Here is a 24230-nt window from a genome sequence, read left to right as displayed (position 1 = left end):
TTACTTTTTTCTGGATAATGTTTTGATTCCTAGAGTTTAATCGTGTACATACCAAAGTATTGTCATATCGGATCGGAACTCTTCACGTGGCTTTTTTGAGCTTGCCTCTTTTAGGAGAAATTGGCATTTTAATATTTCACTCTTGGCAGATGAGAACTTTTTCACTTTTTATAGCTGATCTTATTTCTTTCTTTTTAAGCATTAATAAACATCTGTCTTTTTGAAGTCTCTTGGGGTTGGGACTCTTCTCCCAATGTTAAATCAAGATTATATTTATTACTACTACTTACAAATGATAAAGATGCTCTGGACTGTGCCTCATCGGTTTCTCTACTCCAGCTGTGTGTTATTATGTTCAGTTATTACAATTATGTAATAACTGAACATAATAGTGTTCAGGCTTGAGGATGTCCTCCCTACTATTGTTTTCCTTGATAAAACAGGGTTCATAAAGAATCAGAAATCTTGGCCCCTATTTTATATTTGTTTGCCTTCAGTACTATGCACTTACATCAAAAAACAGGTGCGGTGATATGGGTAAGTTTAAGGGTAGGGTTAGGTGTAAGGGAAGTGTCAACTGTGTAATTACAAATGTAGCTACAGAAAGTAATTACAGACGTAATTACATGCCGGTATTTTTTAAATGTAAGTACAATGTAAAAACATGTATGTACACAATAAGTGCATTGTATCAAATTAACGGTGTTAATTCAAATAACACCGAGTACATAGTAGTTAAGGCCACCTAATATAAAGTGGGTCCAAAAACTTTTTTCCATTTCCGCCATTTACTTGATGTTCTATAGTTCTAAACTAATTCTTAGTATTGGAAAAAATTGTATATGGTGAATATATGGGTTGAATTGTTATATTATATTATATAGTGCTCCCTCAGCCTGTAGTCTGTATTCTAGACCATTTCATTTTTACTCCACAAGAGTCCATTATTATTCACTTTAGCCTTTGAGCCTTTAGCAATTGCCCGACGTGAAAGTCAGCAGATTACTAGAATTACCTGTGGTGATTTTGAGCATAGTAACAGGTCAGGCACCCCCCAGGCACTTTATCTTTAGATAAAATTAGGTGTACTTGGGAAGAAGGTCCTGGCAGACCACTGTCGGATGATGACATGGGGCTGTATCCTCAAGCATGTCCACTCATCATCAATGTGTGCTCGGCACTCACTTATTCAGTTCAACGTAGTAAATTAGGTCTCACATGCTTGCTGTGAGAAGATTCGTCTCTGTGCACTTATCCGAAAGAGTGCACACATCTCACAGAGTGCAAATATTGAGTTCTCTTTCAAGTCTTGCGGTTCAACGAACAAGCTCACACAAAAAATATGTCAACATGTCCGTCTTGATTAGAATCCTAACAGATAGTCTGTATATGCCTTAAGTGAACTTCATACAGTCGAGAAAGATGATACATAGCCGTGCATTAGGTCTTAAAGGGGCAGTAGACTTTACTGCTGTCTGTTTAATACATAGACTGTAAAAAAAATAATGGCCGTCCGTGTCCGTGACGTCACTCATAGGATTCTGATAAGCGTAAAGTAAAGATGAGCTGCACGTTGCCATCTTGCGAGCGCGTCATCACGTGTCACTCCCGGAGATTACAGAAAATGCAAAGAAGCGGGATGTGGGTGGAGCTTAGGTGACGCAGTGACTATAGACGGCAGATAAATGGCTATCCACCTGTCACTCAGAGTAACCACGCCCTTAATTATGCAGAACTTTAAGGCTTTATATACTGTAAATGAATGAGTTATAAAACAATTCACCCCCCTCACAGTTGTCATGAAGGGCAAAATTAGCCGTATAGATCAAAACCAGAATTTGTACCAGGCTGTAAACATGTTTTTTCCTGCTGTAAATTTGGGCATTTTAACATGGGGCTCAATCCGATTCTGCTCCCTTCTGGAGCATGTCCCTAGTGGCCAGTTTAGGAATTGCAGTTCACATTAGGCCTACTTCAATGTTGGCTTCAAGAGAGATCGCAAGACGTTGCCGCTTGGTTTAATATCAAACAAAAGATAAGGAAATCACTCACTGCTCTTAATTGAGTAGCTTTTATAAATTTAATAAGGATTCATCTTTATTTAAACAGTTAAATATGCAGTTATTTTACATTTGATTATTTATTCAATTTCTCTACCTTAAAAAAAACTGTTAGACCTACCTGAAAAACCTGAAAAACATTATCTTAGCATATGTGAGGGGGTGCCACAAAATGTAAAAAAAATTCAAAGGGTGCCATGACTGAAAAAAGTTTGGGAAACACTGCTCTAGAGTGACTGCATGTTTGCCGTGGCTTGGTTGATTATGTCAGGAGTAACTGTACCATGTGCAATTGGGTGGATTATAGCCATATTCTCATTCACATGCTCATTTCCATTATCCCCTCATCTGAATTCTTCAAAAATCACTAACGGAGCGCCTCACAGCCCCATCTTCGGATTTGCTTCAAATATGCACACATTCTCATACAGACACCTACTGTCACCCATTCCCCATGGTTGGTCCCTGTGCAATTCTGTGCAATGTTGTGATGTTGTGTATGTATATGTATATGTGACCTGACCTCTCCCCTTCCATGCTATTGTTCAGCAGACAGATGCTGTCCCACCCTCCACTCTCATAATCCCTGTGATCCCAATCTCCACTGTCCCTACGGAGCCCGCTGTCATCTCTCCATCGACGTCACAGGTCTTTTTTTTTCCTTTCTCTATTTTCCCTGTCCCCCCTCCCTTCTTTTTTTTGCTCTCTTCCTGTTGGTCATTTTTTCTTGATCCCTGCCATTCCACTGCTCGTTGATGAGGCTGAAGGATTATCGGCCCTAGAGTCGGGTAAAGTACCACGGCTCCCCTTGACTAATAGCATCTGCGTGTCAACCAGCCGGAGGAAGTGGAAAGCCCCACAGAAAGACAGACAGACAGAGAGATTGAGCAAGCGAGCGAGAGAGAGTGGATTTAATTTTAGGCTACTTTTGGCTCGTAATAGCATTGATGCTTCAGCATTGCATGTTCTGCAGTATAAAATGCCATGTACGTATGTATGCTGGCAGCGCTGTGTTAATCTGGTGTGAATGCCAGTGGTGGTATATGTAGCATCATGTGGAGAGTAAGTGAATATACCTTTGCTCTGTAGTATGCTGCAAGCTTAACACGGCTTTTCCTAGTTCCTGCATCGCGCTCCATGTTCAATTTGAATGGAACAGGAAAAGTGCTGGAATCAATGCCTTAACTGGACTGTTTTCTCTTGCAGGCAAATCCTCCCCCTGTCGTGGTAAATACAGAGAGCTTGGATTCAGCTCCATATGTAAGTTATTTTCACTTATTTACACTTTATTAACTTTTTACATTTTGAAATTCAAAATTCTCTCAGACCAGCATGCCACCTAGTTGATTTGGTTTCCTTTTTGTACGCGGTTATTAAGTTACTTTAGGTGATGACAGCAGAAAAAAGGTGTAATAGCTTTAAAGTCAACATGAAATAGCTTTCACATTTTTCATATGTAATGTCATCATTATCCAGGAGAACCTGGATATTCAGTAAAAAAAAAAATATATATATATATCATCCTGTACCAAAATGGAGACTGGAATGTGATGCCTACATACACTCATAAAGACTGTGCAGAAATTCTACCCGTAAGGGTTCAATAGCCTGTCATTGGCCTGTCTAAGGGACATCTTTGTACCTCATTTACACCTGAAATGTTCATAATGATATTCTAAGTATACATAGTACTTTTAGCAAAAACAGCGATACTGTGAAATATTATTAGAATGAATAGCCTCAAAAAGTACATTTTACAACACCAGTGTATACTCCTTTAATAAGGTAACATTTTTGTGCCCCAGTGACAACCTGTTGTACCCCTAAAAGTACACATTTGCATTACATTATCCAATAGACCATTTCAGAATGTTTGTAAACAATCGCCTCAAGATACTTCCGGGTGGCAGAAAGCGAGCGGCTTCTACTGACAAACTGAAGAGATCAGCCTGCTACTGTAAACCGTAACATAGTTAAGAACATTGTTGTTGATTAAAGTTGAAACTATGACGAAAACGTGTTGTGTTTGGGGTTGCGCCGTCAGATATACAGCAAAAGGTGTAGGATTTTATCGATTTCATTCAGAAAGAAGTAAATATATCCAGCAAAACTTGTGGGTGAGGAGGCTAAAGCGAGTGGACGTCGTCAATAGAGTCGGTCCATCTACAAAATCATAGCAGAGCATAATTATCTTCTGCTGGGGAAATTCAATATTAGTAAACTTTAGATCTCTTTTAACCCCTTACGATTCAAAGATCATACGGCCTCAGATTACTATTGTTCAACATTCACTGCTCATCACACTATATTACTTTATCTGGACAAACTCAGTATCATCAGAAAGATTAAAGACTCCAGCTTCGATATTTGAACACTGTTTATGATAAAACTGGGTTGCAGTGACATTCATTTCTTAATTTATGTCAGGAGTTATTATCGATCCGTTATGAACGATATTTTGAATAGATTATCAGACGCACTTCATTCTTTCGTCTTCACTGGCTTATTTGTGTTCACAGAGAGAGATCGCAAAGAACAGCTTGTTTAGCTCTTAGTTTAAAAGTCCTCATATTTGGAGAAAGATTGACATATCACGTTTGCAAAATATTTCGTCATACAGAATACATTTCTATTCAGTTCTCACAGAATTATTCGTTAAAACATGCGCAGACCTCTCTCCTACTGTCTCGGACATTTCCTCATTCTGGCTCTGTGAAGAACGGGCCTATTCTACATTTCTACGCGTGAACTAAGAAGCTAATAAACACTCAATAACTATGGAATAAGGTTTTTGTGTGACTGTTCATGTGATTTCGGCTATTTTATATCAATAATGGATGTTTACATTATGACTGCTAACAGGTGTAGCAATTAGCTCCATATAAAATGATTAATATAACATATTTTAACATCGGGAGTTTGTGAGATATTGCAGACGCTACGAGTCATTTAATTTGATCATCGCATCAAATCAGCTGGTACACGGCACGACTGTTTGCACCGCGAGCCGGCCGCGATCACACAAGCTTTCGTGTTAAACACAGACACCGGAGCTTTCAATGTTGCTGCTATAGCTTCAGATACAAAAAATAAAGAAAAAATGTGTGCAAATGATTTGTTGAAAAGCAGAGAACAGGTAAATAGTGAGATAACAGGGAAATAGACCATCTACGATAGCCTAACATATTGTAATTCAAACAGCAACAGTCACTAAAATAACTACTCAATGGTAGGCTGAGGCTCATTTAAAAATGATGGTATTAGACTAGCGCTACATCTACTGGAGCAAGGTTAGGCATTTCATTTATTGCTATCTCCTGAATTAATTAATCAGTCCCTCAATAATCATGTTAACTATGTCTGAATCCCAAGCAATTTACTAGCGTTGCCATAGGAACGCTTCGGCTTTTGCCACCCGGAAGAACGTTTATTACTGTTGTGACGTCATGGTGAATTGTCCTATAGCTCATGCAGCTAAAGTGATGTCAGCACAAAGCCACTTCAGAGGCGAAGCAAGTTATTACATTTTGATGAAATATTAAGAAGACAGTAATGTAATAATATCTGAGGTATTGGAAGTGTGAAAATTGCTGTAAATATCCATTAAAGGTGTCATGAACTGGCATTTTTATTTTTTTATACTGTTGTCTGAGGTCATCTAATGACGTTCATGTGGTATTTAAATTCAAAAATATCATAACTAATAAGTAATTGGCTATTTTCTACACTGGTTTTGAGGCTCTTTCATGAACGCTGGGTTTTGATGGGAAGACTGGAGACTTAAAAGTAAATGCCCATGGCTAGGATTGGAGAAGATATGCATATTTAATGAGCTTCAGCTCCCCTGTCAGTTCAGTTCTTATGAGGAAAGGATTGTTTTGAAAGTGGCAACTGGAATGATTCTCTCAATCACAGGGTTCGTTTAAATCTTTATCAAACAAACACAATGTTTTATTTCTCATCCACCCGTGATTGATTGGAATATTATGTCTGTATTACTTGGCCCGCACAATCGGTAAATATAAGCGCGGACCGCACACACACACACATGCATGCGCGCCCAGATCAAGAAAGGAATGTTATTTCACTATTTAAGATTCACCGGCCTGCCGACGGGCTTACATTTTGGTAGCCCGTCTGGAAAACACATAGCCCCGGGATTACTATTACATATAAAAAAGATGTTTTACGCACATAAGTTTGTTGTACCATTCCTGTCAGATCCAATATAGTAGGCACAACATTGTGTCTGCAAATACAGCTTGACCTGAGACTTGTTTACAAACGATTCCGCAGTGAAATGAACCGAACACACGAATGTCTTCCCCACGTGAGCTGGAACTTCATTAAAAATAAATGAAGTATCACACATTCCTAATATTAGGTTCCGAAGGAAGCTTATGCAGTGTCTGTGTTCTTCCACAATATCTTGCTATCTTCTTCGGCATGTTTATTGCTGTTGGCTAGTGATCCGAACAGCTTCATGAGTCGGTGGGCGTGGCTACTGAATTAGGCGTGCCTGTTATTCTGTAGAGGAGGTGTTTTATGGCGCGATGACATAAGGATGAAGCACACAATCGTTTGCTAGGCCTGGTGTATATTAAAGCTTTTTTTTTTTGACTAACAAGGACGTTTCCAGCTCTGAAACTTACAGGATATTCTTATATTACCATGACCTTTTATATATCAAAAGCTCAAGGGAAAGTTGATTTCTCAATTCATCACCCCTTTAAGGGAGTTAATATCTAACTCATGTTGACAAGATATATTTTCTTCAGTCATATTTTATTTATTGCACAATGTGCTATTACTGATTTCTGTTTTAAGTCACTGACTTTGAGTCAAGTACCAGGGTAGCTCTGGATCTTGGATGTCATGTTAGCGTAGAGTTTGGAATATCATTTCTGAGGCCCATTAGTCAAGTGTGGTGTTCATTCAGCACTGTAGTGAACTGACATCCCTTGGGTTTGTTTTCTGCTTCATTTCCCTTGAGTCTTCCTGTGGAATAGTGAGGTCAGTATTCTTGATGTGCCACTTAGGGCCACTACGTCTGTTTTTCTCATCAAGCACCTCACATTCAACCTCTACTTCAGCCTTTCTGCTGTATCAGCAGTGCCGCAAGTTCTTGATAGCATATGGAACCTCACGGGACTCGCTGCTGTTTTGTCTTATGTGATTGGGGACCATAATTGTCTCCATGTGGAAATTATGTTGTGAAAGCAAGTGGGGTGAGAATAATGCTTTTAGGTCAGCTTGTTTAGAAGAAACTACATTATGTGGGCGGTGTTGCTGTGACTCACTTGAGATGAGAATTAAATCTAGCTAATGTCTCTATCATTTATTGAGTTTGTTCAGTTAATGTACTTGGTGAAGACTTGAAGATTTAGTAGCTACCAAAAGGAATCCGCACACCTAGTGATAAATTAAATGGCAAATTCAAAATAACGTATGTACACTAGTGTTTGGAGTCTGTATGATAAAAGAAAAAAAAAGGGTTTATGCTCACCATGGCTGCATTTATTTAATCAAACATACAGCAAAAACAGTATTATTGTGAAAATGTATTTAAATTTCAATATATAATATATAAAGTATTTTCAGTAGTCATTCCTCATTGTCACATAATTCTTCAGAAACCATTCAAATATGCTGATTTGGTGCTCAGTTTTTTTTAATGTATAGTTGTTTACACCTCCTGAGTGTAAACACCTCCAAAAGGTGTACATTACACAAACAGTTAAAGGGTTAGTTCACCCAGAAATTAAATTTATGTAATTAATGACTCTACCCTAATGTTGTTCCACACCCGTAAGACCTCCGTTTATCTTTGGAACACAGATTAAGATATTTTATATTTTAGTCCCAGAGCATATGCAGTCTATGTACACGTTACTGTCCATGTCCAAAAAGCTAATAAAAACATCATCAAAGTAGTCCATATGTGACATCAGTTGGTTGATTAGAATCTCATGAAAAATCAAAAATACATATTGGTTCAAAAATATAATTTGCCAATGTCACATGATTTCAGTAGTTTGGCAGGTTGACACTCGATCCAAACTGCTGAAATCACGTGACATTGGCGATCCGAATCATTGATCGATTCACTGATTCATGACCGTTTGACTCTTTATTTGAGGAAAGGCAGAGAAGACAATGCTGAATAAAGTTGTAGTTTTTGATATTTTTGGACCAAAATGTATTTTTGATGCTTTAAGAGATTTTAAACAACCAACTGATTGTCACATATGGACTTCTTTGATGATGTTTTTATTAGCTTTCTGGACATGGACAGTAAAGTGTGCATAGACTGCATATGCTCTGGGACTAAAATATAAAATATCTTAAACTGTGTTCCAAAGATAAACAGAGGTCTTACCGGTGAGGAACGGCATTAGGGTGAGTCGTTAATGACATAAATTTCATTTTTGGGTGAACTAACCCTTTAAGTCTCTGATCTTAAATACTAAATACATTACTAATAATTAATTAAATTATGTCCTTGCTCATTAGCTTAATGTTCAGGGCTTTGTTAGTACACACTGTCTATGGTGCTGAGAACAAACCAGGCACAGTCAGCTACAGTGCTAATGAATACACAGGCCCAATTCCTTTATGCATTACATAATCAAAGCTGAGTTCTTCTGGAAAATTGCTTTGACTTCAGTCACATATTGGATAGAACCTGTGGTTTAAAGGTCATATTTGTCATTTAAGTGTCATGAGGTTTAAATGGACATTGAAAGAGTGTCTTAAAGCAGAGAGCTTAGATTATTACTGCAAGTTTGGCTTTAAAAACAGACAATAAACAGCCATTTAGGAGCACTATTCATTTATAGTGAGAATTTAAGAACTCTCATAACAGTCTCTGGGCTCACAGTGCCCTGGGCACCAATATTTTAACGATTCAGAAATAATGAATTGTGTAGTACTACAGCAAACGTGAGTGTATCAGAGCACAGTTTGTTGCTTTTGGGACAAAGACTTAACTGATTAAATTTCTGATGGGCCACATGAAGACTTTTAGCCGTGTTTCCTTGTGCTTGTGTGTAAGGGTCTCAGCTGCGTAACATCAGCTTTTCAGGGGCAGTGTAATGGATTTATTCTTATGTTTCAGTGCCTGCTGTTAGCCGACCATGTCACTGATTTTATTTAATGCTGTCTGCCTCAGTGGGCTCATCAGTCACACACACTTACAAAGATATCCACACATTTGCATTTTCAACCGTAATCATAAACTCGTTTACCCTCTGAATTACTGAAGTTACTTATTAATACGTACCTGTTTACACTTGTACACATGTGATTTGTAGGTATCGTCACTCATGTGTTCCTGCTCAGAGCAGAACATGTCACTGTTTTTGTGGCACACATTATTCATTGGTTAAGTGAGACCTCATCGGAGGCATCACACCGAAGACGGGTTTATTGAGGATGCAATGTCGATGATACAATTATTAAATAGGAATATTAAAAGGATCGGCTTGGTCATGCCGGAGATGGGTTTATTGAGGATGCCGTGTCAATGAGGCAATTTCAGAGGGGAGACTAATTGACACGGTCTCAGCAAACACTTCAGGGATGTGTTGGTCATGTCTGGGCGCAGGTCCATCATCTGATCTGGATCCGGCTGACTGGAGTAAACCTCTGGTTAAACAGAGAGACTAACATTAGCATAGATGTCATTCTTCTTATGATGTAACGAGTACATTAGGTGTTATGGGAAGTGTTCCCAGTTCCGGCGGACCTAGTTAATGCAGCCTAATAAGCAGTTAATTTATCTGAATGATATAAATTAAATTGTATTATGTGTATGTCATAGTAAAGAGATCTGTTTTGAATCTAGATTTAAACTGACAGAGTACGTTGTCTTCCCGAACAATGCTAGGAAGACTGTTCCAGAGTTTAGGGGCTAAATAGGAAAAGGATCGACCGCCTGCAGTTGATTTTGATATTCGAGGTATTATCAACTGGCCAGAGTTTTGAATAAAACTGTTGACACATTCCTCCCATAACCATCATTAAAAATGTGTGTGACTTGTGCCACAGTAGACCTTCTGTTGACTCAGACCAGACAGGATATATAAGGAATGTATACAAGTAATAATTGACGATTGGAATTATTAGATTTTTTATTTTAATTATGATTTTTTTTTAAATAATTCAATGGCCTGAAGTAAATTATTCCGCTTGTACTATGTTACCACACCTCAAAACATTATTCAGATTATGTATTTTAAGACATTTGTCAGGTTTTTGTCTTTAAAACGCTCTTGTGTGTAGCACTAATTTCTAATGCATCTAATCCCAAGCCTCCATTGCTAATTCTAAATGTTTGTGTGGGAGAGAGAGCGGGAGAAAGAGAGCGTGAGCTTTCCATATATAATAAAAGGTAATTTTGGAATAATTTGTCGTTTTTATCCCATTGTTTACTATATTTATTTGCTTGGTCAGTGCCGTTGTAGGTTTTGGTTCTTTCGCTCTTTTAAGCTGTAAAAACCTTTGAAGTAACTGAAATCATTTGGAGAATCAGGTCAATATGGAGCTCTGAAGCAGCAGCTTCTTTGAAGCACTTGCCAGTTTCATTTATTGTTTTGTTCTTCATAATACAAAGCAAAATATGGTTACAAAGAGGGATGCACAATTTTTGTTTCTGATTAATTATTAACACACACACACACACACACACACACACACACACACACACACACACACACACACACACACACTCTCTCATGGATGGGATGCAAAGAACATATAATGTTATTGCCAGGTTCAGGGCAGGGAATTGTGAACTGTGTGAACGCCACGACTTCAGAAAGTTTTGTTCACTTCAAGTTTAAGCGCGGATAGGCTGTTGTCAAAGGATGTCGGGAGAGGCCGCCAGCTCCCGTCCAAAGTATACCACAGTTACAGAACGCTTAATTTACCCCCAGGAAGAAAAGAGTCGTGGGAATGCAGACCTCTACATCAATGCTTTCTTAATCGTACTTATTTTTTTCTTGCTCTACATTATAATGCTTAAATTCACGTATAGAATTTAAAACAACTGATTTTAGTTTTTAAATTATTTTTAATTTTAATTTTCTGTTATCAGTTTTTGGCCATTACAAAAAAAATTTATTGTGAATCCCTAGTTACAAATAGATTTTTCTAAAATGTGCTGTCTCCATAGCCAAAGTATATTTAAAGAAAGAAAGATCTGATGTGTTATTTTCCTGAATAGACTCTTAATTGCTTCTCTGTATACCCAGCATGGAACAGCCTATTAAACAATTCATGAAATTAATAGAGTCCTCCTGTAAACAGTAATTAATTGACAATTGAAATATGTTGAGTCTCTGACATGTGGTTTTGTTTACAGGTTAACGGTACTGAGGCTGACTTTGAGTATGAGGAGATTACACTGGAAAGGGTGAGTGCACTGACTAATGCTGCTTTTCTTGCTTTTGAATCATCTCTGGTGTTTCTGTACAGTACTGATGGGAAGTTCGGTTGTTTTCCGCGAACCGGTTCTTTCGGACAGTTCGTTTCAATGAACCGGTAAAAAAAACAGATCACCGGTTCTTTTACATCCTTACGTAATGATGGAATTTCTATATTCCCGGCGGATGAAAATACATTCAAACACATTCATATAAAATATTTTTAATCAAAACTTAGTGTAGTAAAAATTATTGTTGTCGTCCTCATCATCATGGATACATTTTTTCCTTTATGTTTTGCAAAAGCACTACACACAGCCACTGTCGTGCAAACACTGATGTTTTACACAGATAAATAAACTTACATTGACATAGCATAAACTTACACAAATCCTCGGTTCACCGGTGCTCATATTATCAGCTAGCCTGACAAGCCAGAGCCACATCAAGATGTTTGGTCTGAAAACTCACCATTGACAGGGCTCAATCTGAGGGGCGGGATAAACGGTTGTCTTTCAAACTCCCTCTGCACGCGATTAGATAGCGCTACAACCAACCATAGCAACGTGAAGCGGAGTTCGTCAACAGCTGTATCCGGTCGGCAAAACTCCGAACACATCTTCCCTTTTTAAGAATGACTTCAGTGCCATTCTTTTCTCAGAGAAAAGCTTAACTCTAAGCCTTTGAGTCGCGGTCAAAGCTGATTCGAAAGACCGCCGTTCGCCAGCTTCTGTGTTTACTAGTAACACGCAAGCGCAATTCGGCCGTCATTATGTTAAGCCCCGCCCACCGACTCTATACACGGTGTGATTGGCCTGACCAGAGTTTGGTTTTTACAGAGGACAGAGTGTGAGGACAGATTAGATTTGCTGCCGCTAGGGTGCTTTTATGCTAATTATCAGCATCAGTTTTCCGAGAGAAAGAGCATCAGCTGTCCAAAAGAGAGACAGTTCGGTTCAAGACGACGCTATCACACATGCTCAGTATCTCAACTCATCGGTTCTCATATTCGAACATGTCCGAAAGAAACTGCTGCAACCCATTCCTGACTCGAGAACCGCTGTAGCAGTGTATGTATGCCGAGCTTTGAACTGCTGCAAGCTGAATATGTAGTCTGATATCGAACCAACTGTTTTGATTAAATTTTTAGATGTGTATCGACTTAGAATTTAAATAAGAAAAAAGCTGTTCCTGAAAATATCATGCAATATTGATGAAACAAATAAATGTTTATTTTGACCATTTTACAATCCATTTCCAAACTTTAAAATAATACAGTGATAAGACAGCTTTATGTGATGTTTCCAAATGTGATTCGTTTTATACACTTGAAACCTGCATTTCGTTTCTCTGAACAAATAACATGCATGCTCAGATCATCTGCTCTCAGTATTAAACGTGTCCGAAAGAAACGGTTTTCGATACTGTATCCCGAGAACCGCTGTACGTTCGGTTACACGCACATGCTCAGTATCAGCTGCTCGTGAGTTCATCAGTTCACTCAGCAAAATATGTCTCAGTTCAGTCAACTGTTGGAGTTACAACATATAATTCAAGACATTAGTTTATTTCTAGTCAGAGGGACTGTCACTCATGTCAGAAAGCGAGTAACTATAGTAACTTGTGGAATCAGCGCTGATTTGAGACGCAAACCGTTTAGAATGATTCGGTCTGATTTGGTGAACTGGTTAGACCGGTTCACTAAATAGATACGGTTAAAAAGAGCGATTCGTTCGCGAACCAGACTTCACTACTGTACAGTAGTTCCTACAGGACACTAAGGGGGCTGTCACACTGGCAGTTTAGTTCAAAACAGAGCAGTTTGCATGAAAAACTGGTTATATGAACATGTCCCGGGAGCGCAGCGGAGTACCGACAATAACAAACTGTAGATTAGACCTGAGCAGTAGGGCTGTCATTTTTGAGAAAAATCGAATTTGAACGGATATCAAATATCAAGCAATGTATTCGAATATATTCGAATGTCTGCGTGACAACTTAAACAGCAGCAGGAGTAGGCCTATAGCCTAGCCTAATTCATTTCTTTATAATGTTTGCTAGAAATCTATCACCTTCTGGATCTGCAGCTGGGATTTGTTCACGCGGATGCCATAGCGACTCTCAACGACCACCAGGAGTTAAACGGTTTTATAAAAGCTATTTATTTGTTGTAAAGTGTAATAATCATCTCAGAAAAAATTAATTCTTCTGTCCGGCGCAGTGAAGTAAAAAGTACCTGGGACGAGCGCAATTTCATTCAGTTTGGGCATTTTTATTCCGAGGTGTTTATATCGAGAATTTTCATTCGGATTGGACTTTTAAACTGATTAAACGCACCTATAGACTGTAAAGAAATTGTGCTACATAGCACTGTAAAAACCGGATTGTTTATTTATAATTCGATTACGGATATTTCACATCATCATATCAATGAATGAGCATGCAGAATTCAGCACTGAATAAAAACCCACTTTGAGCGATTAGTAGATTCTATCTTAAATGCATCTGATTGGCCATTGCGTTTTAGAAATCATCACATATGTCTGTGATTGGCTACATTGTACAATGCTGCAAAAACATGTTATAAATAGAAACTCTGCCTTTGCTTGCTTCTGTAAATCTTTATTATTTTGTTCTAGTTGTTCTTGTTGCTTTTGTCTAATAGATGAATAAAAATTAATTTATTTTTAGACATTTTATTTTTTAGATATTTCTGTTTTGAGGGAGTCATGAATCATTTTATTCATTTTTTTCTTCTGCAACCTGCCCACACACCACAAGTACCTTAACGCCTATGCCCACACTCGGCCATCAAATCTAGTCCCGCGCCACACTCTATTACTTTGGGTCCTGCAGTAGTCCCGCGGGAGTGCAGGTAAATATGGAAGTGACTTGATCTGCAATTTATCAACTGGCCACTACGGACAGGCTCCAAAAGAGAGCAGAATCTCATTGAGTTTTTTTATAATTAACTTGTTCTGCATAATTAAGGGCGTGGCCACTTCGAGAGAGAGACTAATTGTTTTTTGTCTGCTGTCTGTTTGTCATCATTTCGCCTCAGCTCCACCCTTGTCTCACCTTATCGCCCATTTTCAGTTAAACGGAAGTGACGGCAAAATGGCAACGGCCAGCTCGACCCTACTTTACGCTTCAAAACTGCTCTTCAGAATCCTATGGGTGACGTCACGGGCACTACGTCCATATTTTTTTTACTGTCTAAGGTTTCTACTTCGCAGTGTGCAGATAAATCTTTTTAGAACTGTATCATAGACTCTGTCATTCCCCCCTGAACAGCCTATGCACACGGACTCAGGTTACTGTGTACTACTCCTGCAGCCATTCCTAAAGTACAAGCGGATACACAGCCAAAGCTTTAAATGCTCTTCTGCGTGACTACACTTAACAGCTCAAAGTCTGTCAATTAAAAAATGCAACACATCAGAGCAATCAGCCCTTGAGAAAGCATGAGAATTACTCTTTCAAATAACTAACTCCCTCCATCTCTCTGCATGGTTACCAGGGAGGACAGAAAGAGCACCATCTTGTCTTCTTACAGTCAAGACTTAATCCTGACTCTGCCTAAGGCCCCCCTTCATGAGCTTTTTTTTTGTGACCCAATTCAGCACTGCTCTGTAGTGCACATTTATTAACTCTGCATAAATAAACAATGCTCCTCCACAAGCTGTTGTCAGCTCAACTTAAAGACTGCTTCTTAATCGCAATATATATATATTATAAATCTGGGCATCGTTTCTTCATGCTTTTTATCTTGCATGTTGTCTTATAGTAGTTACTATGTTGCCTAAAAATCCACATTAAATTAGAGCATTGATCTAAACATGTTTTGAGTGTCACTGTAAAAGGCAGTGAAATAATTACAGTTGTATTAGGACTATAACAAATGCTGGTCAGAGATTTGTTAGTGATTTTAGTGACTTTAGCTGTGGTAAGAGCTCTTTCTCTGTCCTAGGGCTTCAACAACTAATCAATATACACCAATACCAATACAATACATATCAATGTGAAGCTAGTTGAATGCAGAGCAAGCTGTAGCCCTTTTTTATTGTGGCATTTATTTTGGGACTACTAACAATTATTCTGATTATTTCTTAGATTCTTAAATGGAAGGCGATTAAAACAGTTCCAAATGCATGAATCTAGTTGTGCTTATACATGAAAAATGTTTTAAAATATAAACATTAAAAAAAAACTGCAGCTTTCTCCACAATGTTAAAGTACCATGACTAAATTAGTATTATAGATATTGGATTTCAATGAAATTGAATTTTTATATAAAAAGTAAAATGCAAGTTCTAAAAGGCACTGAGGGAAAACTCTGGCACTTTAAACGGGTCAATTCATGCCATAGAGTTTTATTAGACATTTGGCCTGTAATGTGACAACAAAACCATAGACTGTAAAAAAATATGGATGATTGTCCGTGACGTCACCCAAAGGATTCTGAAGTGCAGTTTTGAAGCATAAAGTTAGAGACGAGCTGGCCGTTGCCTTCTTAGCAATGGACCGGGTAACAGAAATTGGGCAAAGAGGCGGGACGTGGGCGGAGCTGAGGTGACATGATGACTACCAGACAGTGGATAAATGGCTATCCCCTGTCAATCAAAATGCACCTCCCTCACAGTTGTCAAATAGGGCAAAATAGCTTTATAGACAAAATCCACAATTTGTACCAGTCTGTAAATGTTTTTTTTCTGCTGTAAAGTTGGGCATTTTAACATGGGCCTCAATGAGATTCTGCTCCCTTTTGGAGCCTGTGCCTAGTGAGCAGTCGAGGAATTGCAGTTTAAGTCACTTTAATATTGGCTTCAAGAGAAACTGCGGGAGGTTGCCGCTTGAACAAAACATATAGGAATGATTTTAATTCTTTAGGCTAAATGGACAGATAATTTTCAATTTGTTAATGTATTAAGGGTAGCAAAACAATCTTTTATATGTACATTACCTGAAATGCATTTACACTCACCATTAACATATTTAAAATTGCATTTACCACATACCACATGATGAATGATTTGAAAATTCATTGCACAACATATATATAATTAATGTCTTTGAATATTAATTTTGTCCTAAAAGTTGCACATAAAATGTCATTTAAATTACATTGCCATTTAGCACATGACACTGCTAGAATTTAGCCGACATTATGTTCCCATAGTCACTGACCAAAGCATAGATTGATGTTTTAATTGATGTTCCTCCTGAATCTAACTTTAAGTGTCCTATTCTCTGCTTTGTAGGGGAATTCAGGCCTGGGCTTCAGTATCGCTGGTGGCACGGATAACCCTCACATTGGTGAAGATCCCAGCATTTTCATCACCAAAGTCATCCCAGGGGGCGCTGCCGCTCAGGACGGGAGATTGCGGTAAGGCTGCTGTTCTCAAAAAAAAAGAAAAAAAGATGGTCCTCGCCTTGTTTCATACTGTTCTTACTCTAGTCCAGTGGTTCTCAAACCTGTCCTGGAGGACCGCCAGACCTGCACATTTTGTATGTCTCCCTATATCTGACACGCTCATTTCAGGTCTTGCAGTCTCTACTAATGAGCTCATGAGTTGAATCAGGTGTAAGATGAGGGAGACATACAAAATGTGCAGGGCTGGTGGTCCTCCAGGACAGGTTTGAGAACCACTGCTCTAGTCTAAACAGTTAAACAAAACACTACCTTGAAAATCCCATGTGGTCAAAGAAGCATTAGGGTTTTTTTTTTTGTGTGTGTGTGTGTGACAAAATTACTAAAAGTTATAATAAATAGTTAAAATTTTAAGTTCTTCATATTGTTCTATTCGGTTGTAATTTGTGTGTTTTATGTAAATGGCCTCCGAGACAAACGTCCGATCAGAATCATATGATGTGACCACACAATCTTTAAGGGCTGAAACGATTCCTTGAGTATCTCGAACACAAAAAATCATTGAGGCAAATTCTTTACGATAATATTATTACGAGCTACTCGAAAACATGAAGCGATCAATACATTGGATGGCATGAACGCAGTTTGCACATGCATCACCGTCATTGTGATGTGTATGTGAAATGTTATGAGACTATATATTTGATATCGCTGAAAAATGTACGCCATTTATTTTCTCAAAGCTAAGTGCAACAAATAGCAGAACAAGCTGTCACTTTTGAGTGTGCGTGATGCGCAGTGCTCCTGCTTTCAGAGCTGCATGCTTTCTTTGATATGTGTGATTTAAATGTTATTTTAAATTAAATACAAACACATCTCTCGCTTTTGCTCATGTTCCAGCAATTACTCCTCCATGTGCTATATAGCCTAGGTTGTTGACGGCTGGTTTAGGTTATTTTCATGGTTTAGGTCATCAAAGATTTTTTAAAGCATCCTACTTCAGTGTAATATAATGTGACGATCAGGTGCTGATATTTAAATCAGAGAAAATAAGCAGGTAGATGGTTTGTTTTTAACAGCAGATTCGGGTGACATTAGAGCTGATCCTCGCATTTCTGTCCACTAATTGTTGCCATTACAAAAGCTACAAAGCCTTCTAAGAAGACCATAAAGGCTTCTGTCTGAGCTATAGTTAGGCTGAAACTTGAAAGTTAAGTTGGACAACATAAATGCAATGTTTAGGTATTATTTTGATTTATGGGTTGTAGGTTTAGTTTTATTTGAAATAGATTTTTATATTTTTATTTATCATTTTTTTATTTATAATTTGTATTAGCATTTTGAATGTAATATAGCAATTGAATGTACTAAATGGGTTTAGTTTTCACAGATATTAGTGTATGCAATTTCTGCAATCTTTTTTTATTTATTTTTTACAAATTAGTTTTTCATTTTCTCTTGTTTATTTACTGTTGCTCTTTAATAAAGAAAAAGCACTTTTTATCCGATTAATCCATGGAATAATTGGTAGAATACTCGATTATTAAAATAATTGATAGCTGCAGCCCTACATTCCTTATAACAATAGGTTTGCTTATATTCTTGCTTTACTAGTGTGATATAATTATATTTATTGCAATGAAATTCAGCAATGTTTCACATGTGACTTGTGTCCAAATACTTGGATATTCATGAGGACAGCCTTCAGTAAAAACTGAAGTTTTTAAATAAGATATGTCTAAGATACGTCTGAGATAGTATTGTATTGAGCATTGCAATAGATTTCCTCCTCATGCATATTTTGGATGGATCTGTCCTGTTTTGGAGTGGTGTTACTAAGTGATAGAGCCCTCCAGTGTCTCACTGCTGTCAGAGGCTCATTAAAGCGGCGCTACTGAGGTCTAGACAGCATCACACTGACAGCGCACACACACACACACACACACACACACACACACACACACACACACACACACACACACACACACACACACAGAGAGAGACAAAGAAAGAGTTTAAAGAGCCAGCCCTGCTTGCTTTTTTTGTAAATTGAAAGAGAGTTGATGAATGTATGTCATAAAGGCTTTGAGAGCCTTGCAGAATGTGTAATTGTATGTAACTTAAATTTTTGATGGGCTTGTTTAACTTGCTTTTATAGCTTGTAATTTTTCATGCAGAGTTAGAGCTGTCACTGAGAATTGAATTGTAGTCTTGTGGTGCATCCCAATTCGCATGATATCTGTCCTATAGTATTGGTCCTAAATAATACCCGGGTGGTCTACTATTTCCGACCATCTGAACTGAATTAGAATTGCAGATAAATGCACACTCTAACGGCCGATATTGCCGACAACCAATTGCGAGTTGGATGAGGATTTGTTTAGAACTACAAACACGGATAATTTAAAAAAAAAAAACTACAAACTTGATGGGTGTGCGAGTCCGGCGGCTAAGTAGAGAGGTTTAGGTAAAGGGTTGAGTGATCAATTATCAGCATTTAACCTTACAAGAAGATATTTATTGAATGTTATCCCCTAAAGATTTCACCTGCAGCAGAATTGTGAACTTTTGTATTGATATGGCCATTAACTTTTAAATGCATCATTATATTTAAACTGGAAACACATGAGGAGAGTCTCTGCATAAAAGACCCACTGATGGCAGTTCAACATGCTACAAACTATATTTCTGTCCGATACGGTAGGAAAGGAAATTGAATGTGAAGGATTTGAACTGTGACTATGATTGACGGGGCAGTTTAAACGGTGATGGGATACACGTAACTAAGCGACAGAGTCCGTTAAAGATGACAAAGTAGTATGTCCCAAAGCTTGCATACTCTTCTGCTGCACACTTAAAAGTATGTACTTTTTCTTCACAAAAAGAGTACATACTTTTAGGTTGTTGTACAAGCAGGCGAATTAGGACGCAGCATTGGTCAAAGTTTGTATACTCTATTTTTGTGTGAAGATGCTGTATTGATGTACTTCAGTTATGCCATCAGTTCATTTTGCAAAATGATATGCTTGAAATGATAGAATACAGAAAGTCATGTACAGGATATGAATTCAGGAGATTGCGGTTGATAGACAGTTTTGTGATGTATTGGTTCTGTTTGCTGTACTTGAAAAACAACAAGGTACATTTTTGTCAAGAGAGTAACAGAAATGTATCAGGACACTCGATGGTATTTGTTTGAGTAATGTGAGTAGTTAAATGGGATGGGGATGTCCACACACCTCATTGTTTCTTGTGCATGTGTTTGACCTGTGCTTTATTTCCACACAGAGTGAATGATGTGATTCTGCGAGTGAACGAGGTTGATGTCAGGGACGTGACCCACAGTAAGGCAGTGGAGGCATTGAAGGAGGCTGGGTCACTGGTCAGACTGTATGTCAGGAGGAGAAAATCTGCATCAGAGAAAGTCATGGAGATCAAGCTCATCAAAGGACCCAAAGGTACAGCAAAACCAACCAACTCATTGGTTACTGCTGTTAATTCGTGAATCTTAGTTTAGATTTTTAACAGTGTATTTGAGTAAATTCTTTTTTGCTTAGAAATAGTTAATGATTTTTATGAAGTAAATGTAAGATAAACATTTACTGGACTGAAGCAACTGTTTACTTAATTGTTCATACACCATGTTTTTTATTTTATTTTGAAAAATGTGCATGTATTTTTGTTGAGTATCATATTTCATACACACACACACACACACACACACACATATATAAACACATACGGCTTTTACGGCTCATATATGAAATTCATTGCAAATCAAGTTGAGAAATGGACAAATACATCTTCCCAAAAAGCCTGTTGTCATATTTACATTAATATAATGGTTTTTAAAGAATTGGTCATTTTTAACATTAAGAATGGTGTATGAATAATCAAGTTAACCCAAGATGTTTCAGTACAGTAAAATGTTTATCCTGCATTTACTTGTAAAATATCATTAAAGACTTAATAACATGTGAACTATCAATCAGAGGATAGAAGACATTAAATAGATTTTGTACAAGAGGTTTTCAGCGAAGTTTTGGTCATATTGATCATTTATAGGTCCTAGAAATTTGCATATTAAATATGATTCAGTAGGCTAGAATATTTATAAATCAGCATTATATTTATTATTTAACATAATTTAACAAATAATGTTTAGTTTGTTATGAGAACCATAAAATGAGACGCTTTCCCTACCTCTGCCCACAGCCTCTCAAATGTTTGTATCCCCAGGATACATTGTCATCCTTTAGGGTCTTACCCATTTTAAGTGTTAGGTCAGTTTTGAATGTAAATGGGTAATCTTGGGTAGTCAGTTTTTGGGATTCTATGTTTCACATTGTTTTACAGTAAGTCAGTGCTTGTTTGTGTATGTATGAGGTTAATTACATTGATTGGACAAGAACAATGAGGAGCTTGTGACCTTTTTGTGTTTGAGTCTCTTCATCCATTTAGTTAGCATGTTTTCCATCATGTTTTTTTTAAGAAAAAAACATATATATACAATATATTGCCAAAATTAATGGGGCACCCCTCCGAATCACTTAATTCAGGTGTTCCAGTCACTTCCATGGACAAAGGTGTATAAAATCAAGCACCTAGGGCATGTAGATTGCTTTTACAAATATTTCTGAAAGAATGGGTCGCTCTCAGGAGCCCAGTGAATTCAAGCGTGATACCATGATAGGTTGCCAGCTGTGAAATAAGTACTTTTTTTTTATTTCCTCATTACTAAATATTCCACTGTCAACTGTTAGTGGCATTATAACAATGTGGAAGCATTTGGGAACAACAGCAACTCAGCTATTAAGTCGTAGGACACAGCAGTCAATAGCTTTGGAGTCAAAGACCTCCAAACTTTGTGTCCTTCAGATTAGCTCAAGAACAGTGCATAGAAAGCTTAATGGAATGGGTTTCCATGGCCGAGCAGCTACATCCAAGCCTTACATCACCAAGTGCAATGCAAACAGTCTAATGCAGTGGTGTAAGGAATGCAATCCCTGGATAGAGCAGTGGAGATGTGTTCTCTGGAGTGTCGAATCACGCTTCTCTGTATGGCGATCCGATGGATGAGTCTGGGTTTGATGGTTGCTAGGAGAATGGTACTTGCCTGACTGCATTGTGCCAAGTCTAAAGTTCGGTGAAGGGGGTATTATGGTGTGGACTGTTTTACAAGGGTTGGGCTTGGCCCCTTAGTTCCAGTGTAAAGGAACTCTTGATGCTTCAGCATACCAAGACATTTTGGACAGTTTCATGCTCCCAACTTTGTGGAAACTTAGTGTTCCAAAATGACTACACATCAGTGCACAAAGCAAGGTCCATAAAGACATGGATGTGCAAGTTTGGTGTAGAGCAACTTGACCGGCCTGCACAGAGAACTGACCTAAACCCGATAGAGCACCTTTGGGGTGAATTAGAGCAGAGACTGTGAGCCAGGCCTTCTCATTCAACATTAGTGCCTGTCCTCACAAATGCACTTCTAGAAGAATGGCCAAAAATAAACACATTCCTAAACCTTGTGGAAAGTCTTCCCAGAAGAGTTGAGGCTTTCATAGCTGCAAAGGGTGGGCCAACTCCTTATTGAACCCTATGGATTAAGAATGGGATGTCATTAAAGTTCATGTGCATATAAAGGTAGGCATCCCAAAACTTTTGGCAATATAATGTATACACTGTGCAAGTGACATATCAGTAGGATTTCAGTACAATACAGCACAAGAAAAGTCAGTCAGATAAAGGCTTAAGAAAAGTAAAAAAAAAAAAAAAAAGATTTGTATTAAAAAGATAGCTATAAAAAATAAATACAAACACTGTTAAAAAGCAACCATTTGAAGCTGCTGGTGTTTCTGCCGTTTCAAGAACCTCTCCATGCAGGCTGGCAGTTGTGCATAAAGTTGCATTTCAGCCACCTCTATCTAAAGCTCACAAAGAGAAACGTTTACATGTGCACACACACACACACACGCACACAATACACAGTGGGACTATTTTAAGGCCAGCCATAACGTTTCCACAACACTGCAAAGACTTTAAGCTGCTGTTGCCATGGAAACATGTCCCTCCCATGGCTTTATAGACATAGTTGTACAATTTATGCAACACTTTTATCTCAAATATTAAGATTATAGCATAGCATTTTGTGTGTGTGTGTGTGTGTGTGTGTGTGTGTGTGTGTGTGTGTGTGTGTGTGTGTGTGTGTGTGTGTGTGTGTGTGTGTGTGTGTGTGTGTATGTATAATGTTCATTATGACATTGTTGATCATTATTCAGCTACTAATAATAGCTTCTTTTTTTCAAATGTGGTCTGGTTGATTTTTTCACGTTTTAGTTATAGTGCCAAATGTATTAGAGCTTAGTATAAAAGTCACTATCAGTTAACATTTTTGTCTTTGTTTATCCCAGGTCTTGGTTTCAGTATAGCAGGGGGCGTTGGGAATCAGCACATCCCAGGGGACAATAGCATCTACGTCACTAAGATTATTGAAGGTGGAGCTGCACACAAAGATGGGAGGTTGCAGATAGGAGACAAACTTCTTGCTGTAAGGAAAAAGTATATATTGCCTATTGTAGACCATGCGCTTTTTAAATAGACTAAAGTCTGTGTCTGTGTGTGTTTTGGTGGTCTTAGGTGAATAGCTCCTGTCTGGAGGAGGTTACCCATGAGCATGCCGTGACTGCCTTGAAAAACACCCCAGACGTGGTCTACTTGAAAGTGGCTAAACCTAATAGTGTCTTCATGAATGACAGTTTTGCTCCTCCTGACATCACCAACTGTGAGTTCCACTTTAAAATGACGTGACTAAAATTGGAAAAATCACTGTTCATATTTTTATGGTATGAATTAATGGTAAATACCGTGAAGTTGTCAGGTTGGCAAATATTTAAAGCACTGTCGCAAATTATACAATATCTACTAATTGTTCTCATGCTGAAGAATGAGGTAGGTGTTTAAAAAAAGTTATGTTATGCATTAATACCTTTCAAAAGCTCCCTCGCTTGCATGTAAGCCTTGACTGTCGAGTGCTGTACTTGTACAGACCAGACTGTTTGCGGTGTGTGAGGCCCTTGCCCGGCAGTGAGCATATTGATCTGTGCTCTCTTCATAGCTCTGCCAGCAGGAGCACTAATAGGCCACAGAGGAGAGGACTAAACTACTATCGATTGTTCTTGTCTGAACGTGCCACCCCCGCAGCCATTAAAGCCTACGTTGTGTCTAAGTGCAGGGGAGGTGAAGGCACTGCTGCACAAATGCCCCTCCATGTGTCTTCCTGCCCTTATGAGACTAATGACTCGGGGTAATGCTGAGGGCTGTGATCTGCCTAAAGTCTGTGGAAATATTTTTAAGACCGTATAAGTATTATTTTTTTTC

General features: G+C 38.2%; 1 protein-coding gene across 10 annotated transcripts in view; it reads left to right on the top strand.

Annotated features, from left to right (window-relative positions):
- dlg1b (discs large MAGUK scaffold protein 1b) overlaps positions 1 to 24230 on the top strand; it is a 147730-nt gene that overhangs the window by 89183 nt on the left and 34317 nt on the right. For 5 of the 10 annotated variants that reach the window (XM_067454353.1, XM_067454355.1, XM_067454354.1 and 2 more), the window contains 7 exons: positions 2610 to 2708; positions 3267 to 3320; positions 11425 to 11475; positions 16747 to 16871; positions 20145 to 20314; positions 23264 to 23400; positions 23490 to 23634. In XM_067454353.1, the coding sequence (XP_067310454.1) occupies positions 2610 to 2708; positions 3267 to 3320; positions 11425 to 11475; positions 16747 to 16871; positions 20145 to 20314; positions 23264 to 23400; positions 23490 to 23634 (781 nt within the window). The remainder of the gene's footprint in view (positions 1 to 2609; positions 2709 to 3266; positions 3321 to 11424; positions 11476 to 16746; positions 16872 to 20144; positions 20315 to 23263; positions 23401 to 23489; positions 23635 to 24230) is intronic. The other 5 variants (XM_067454358.1, XM_067454356.1, XM_067454360.1 and 2 more) reach the window with 1 other exon arrangement.

Source organism: Pseudorasbora parva, chromosome 9 (assembly GCF_024679245.1).
Source record: "Pseudorasbora parva isolate DD20220531a chromosome 9, ASM2467924v1, whole genome shotgun sequence".
Taxonomy (NCBI): Eukaryota; Metazoa; Chordata; class Actinopteri; order Cypriniformes; family Gobionidae; genus Pseudorasbora; species Pseudorasbora parva.
The sequence above is the reverse complement of the archived record's forward strand: the minus strand, read 5'-3'. Positions and strand labels throughout refer to the sequence as shown.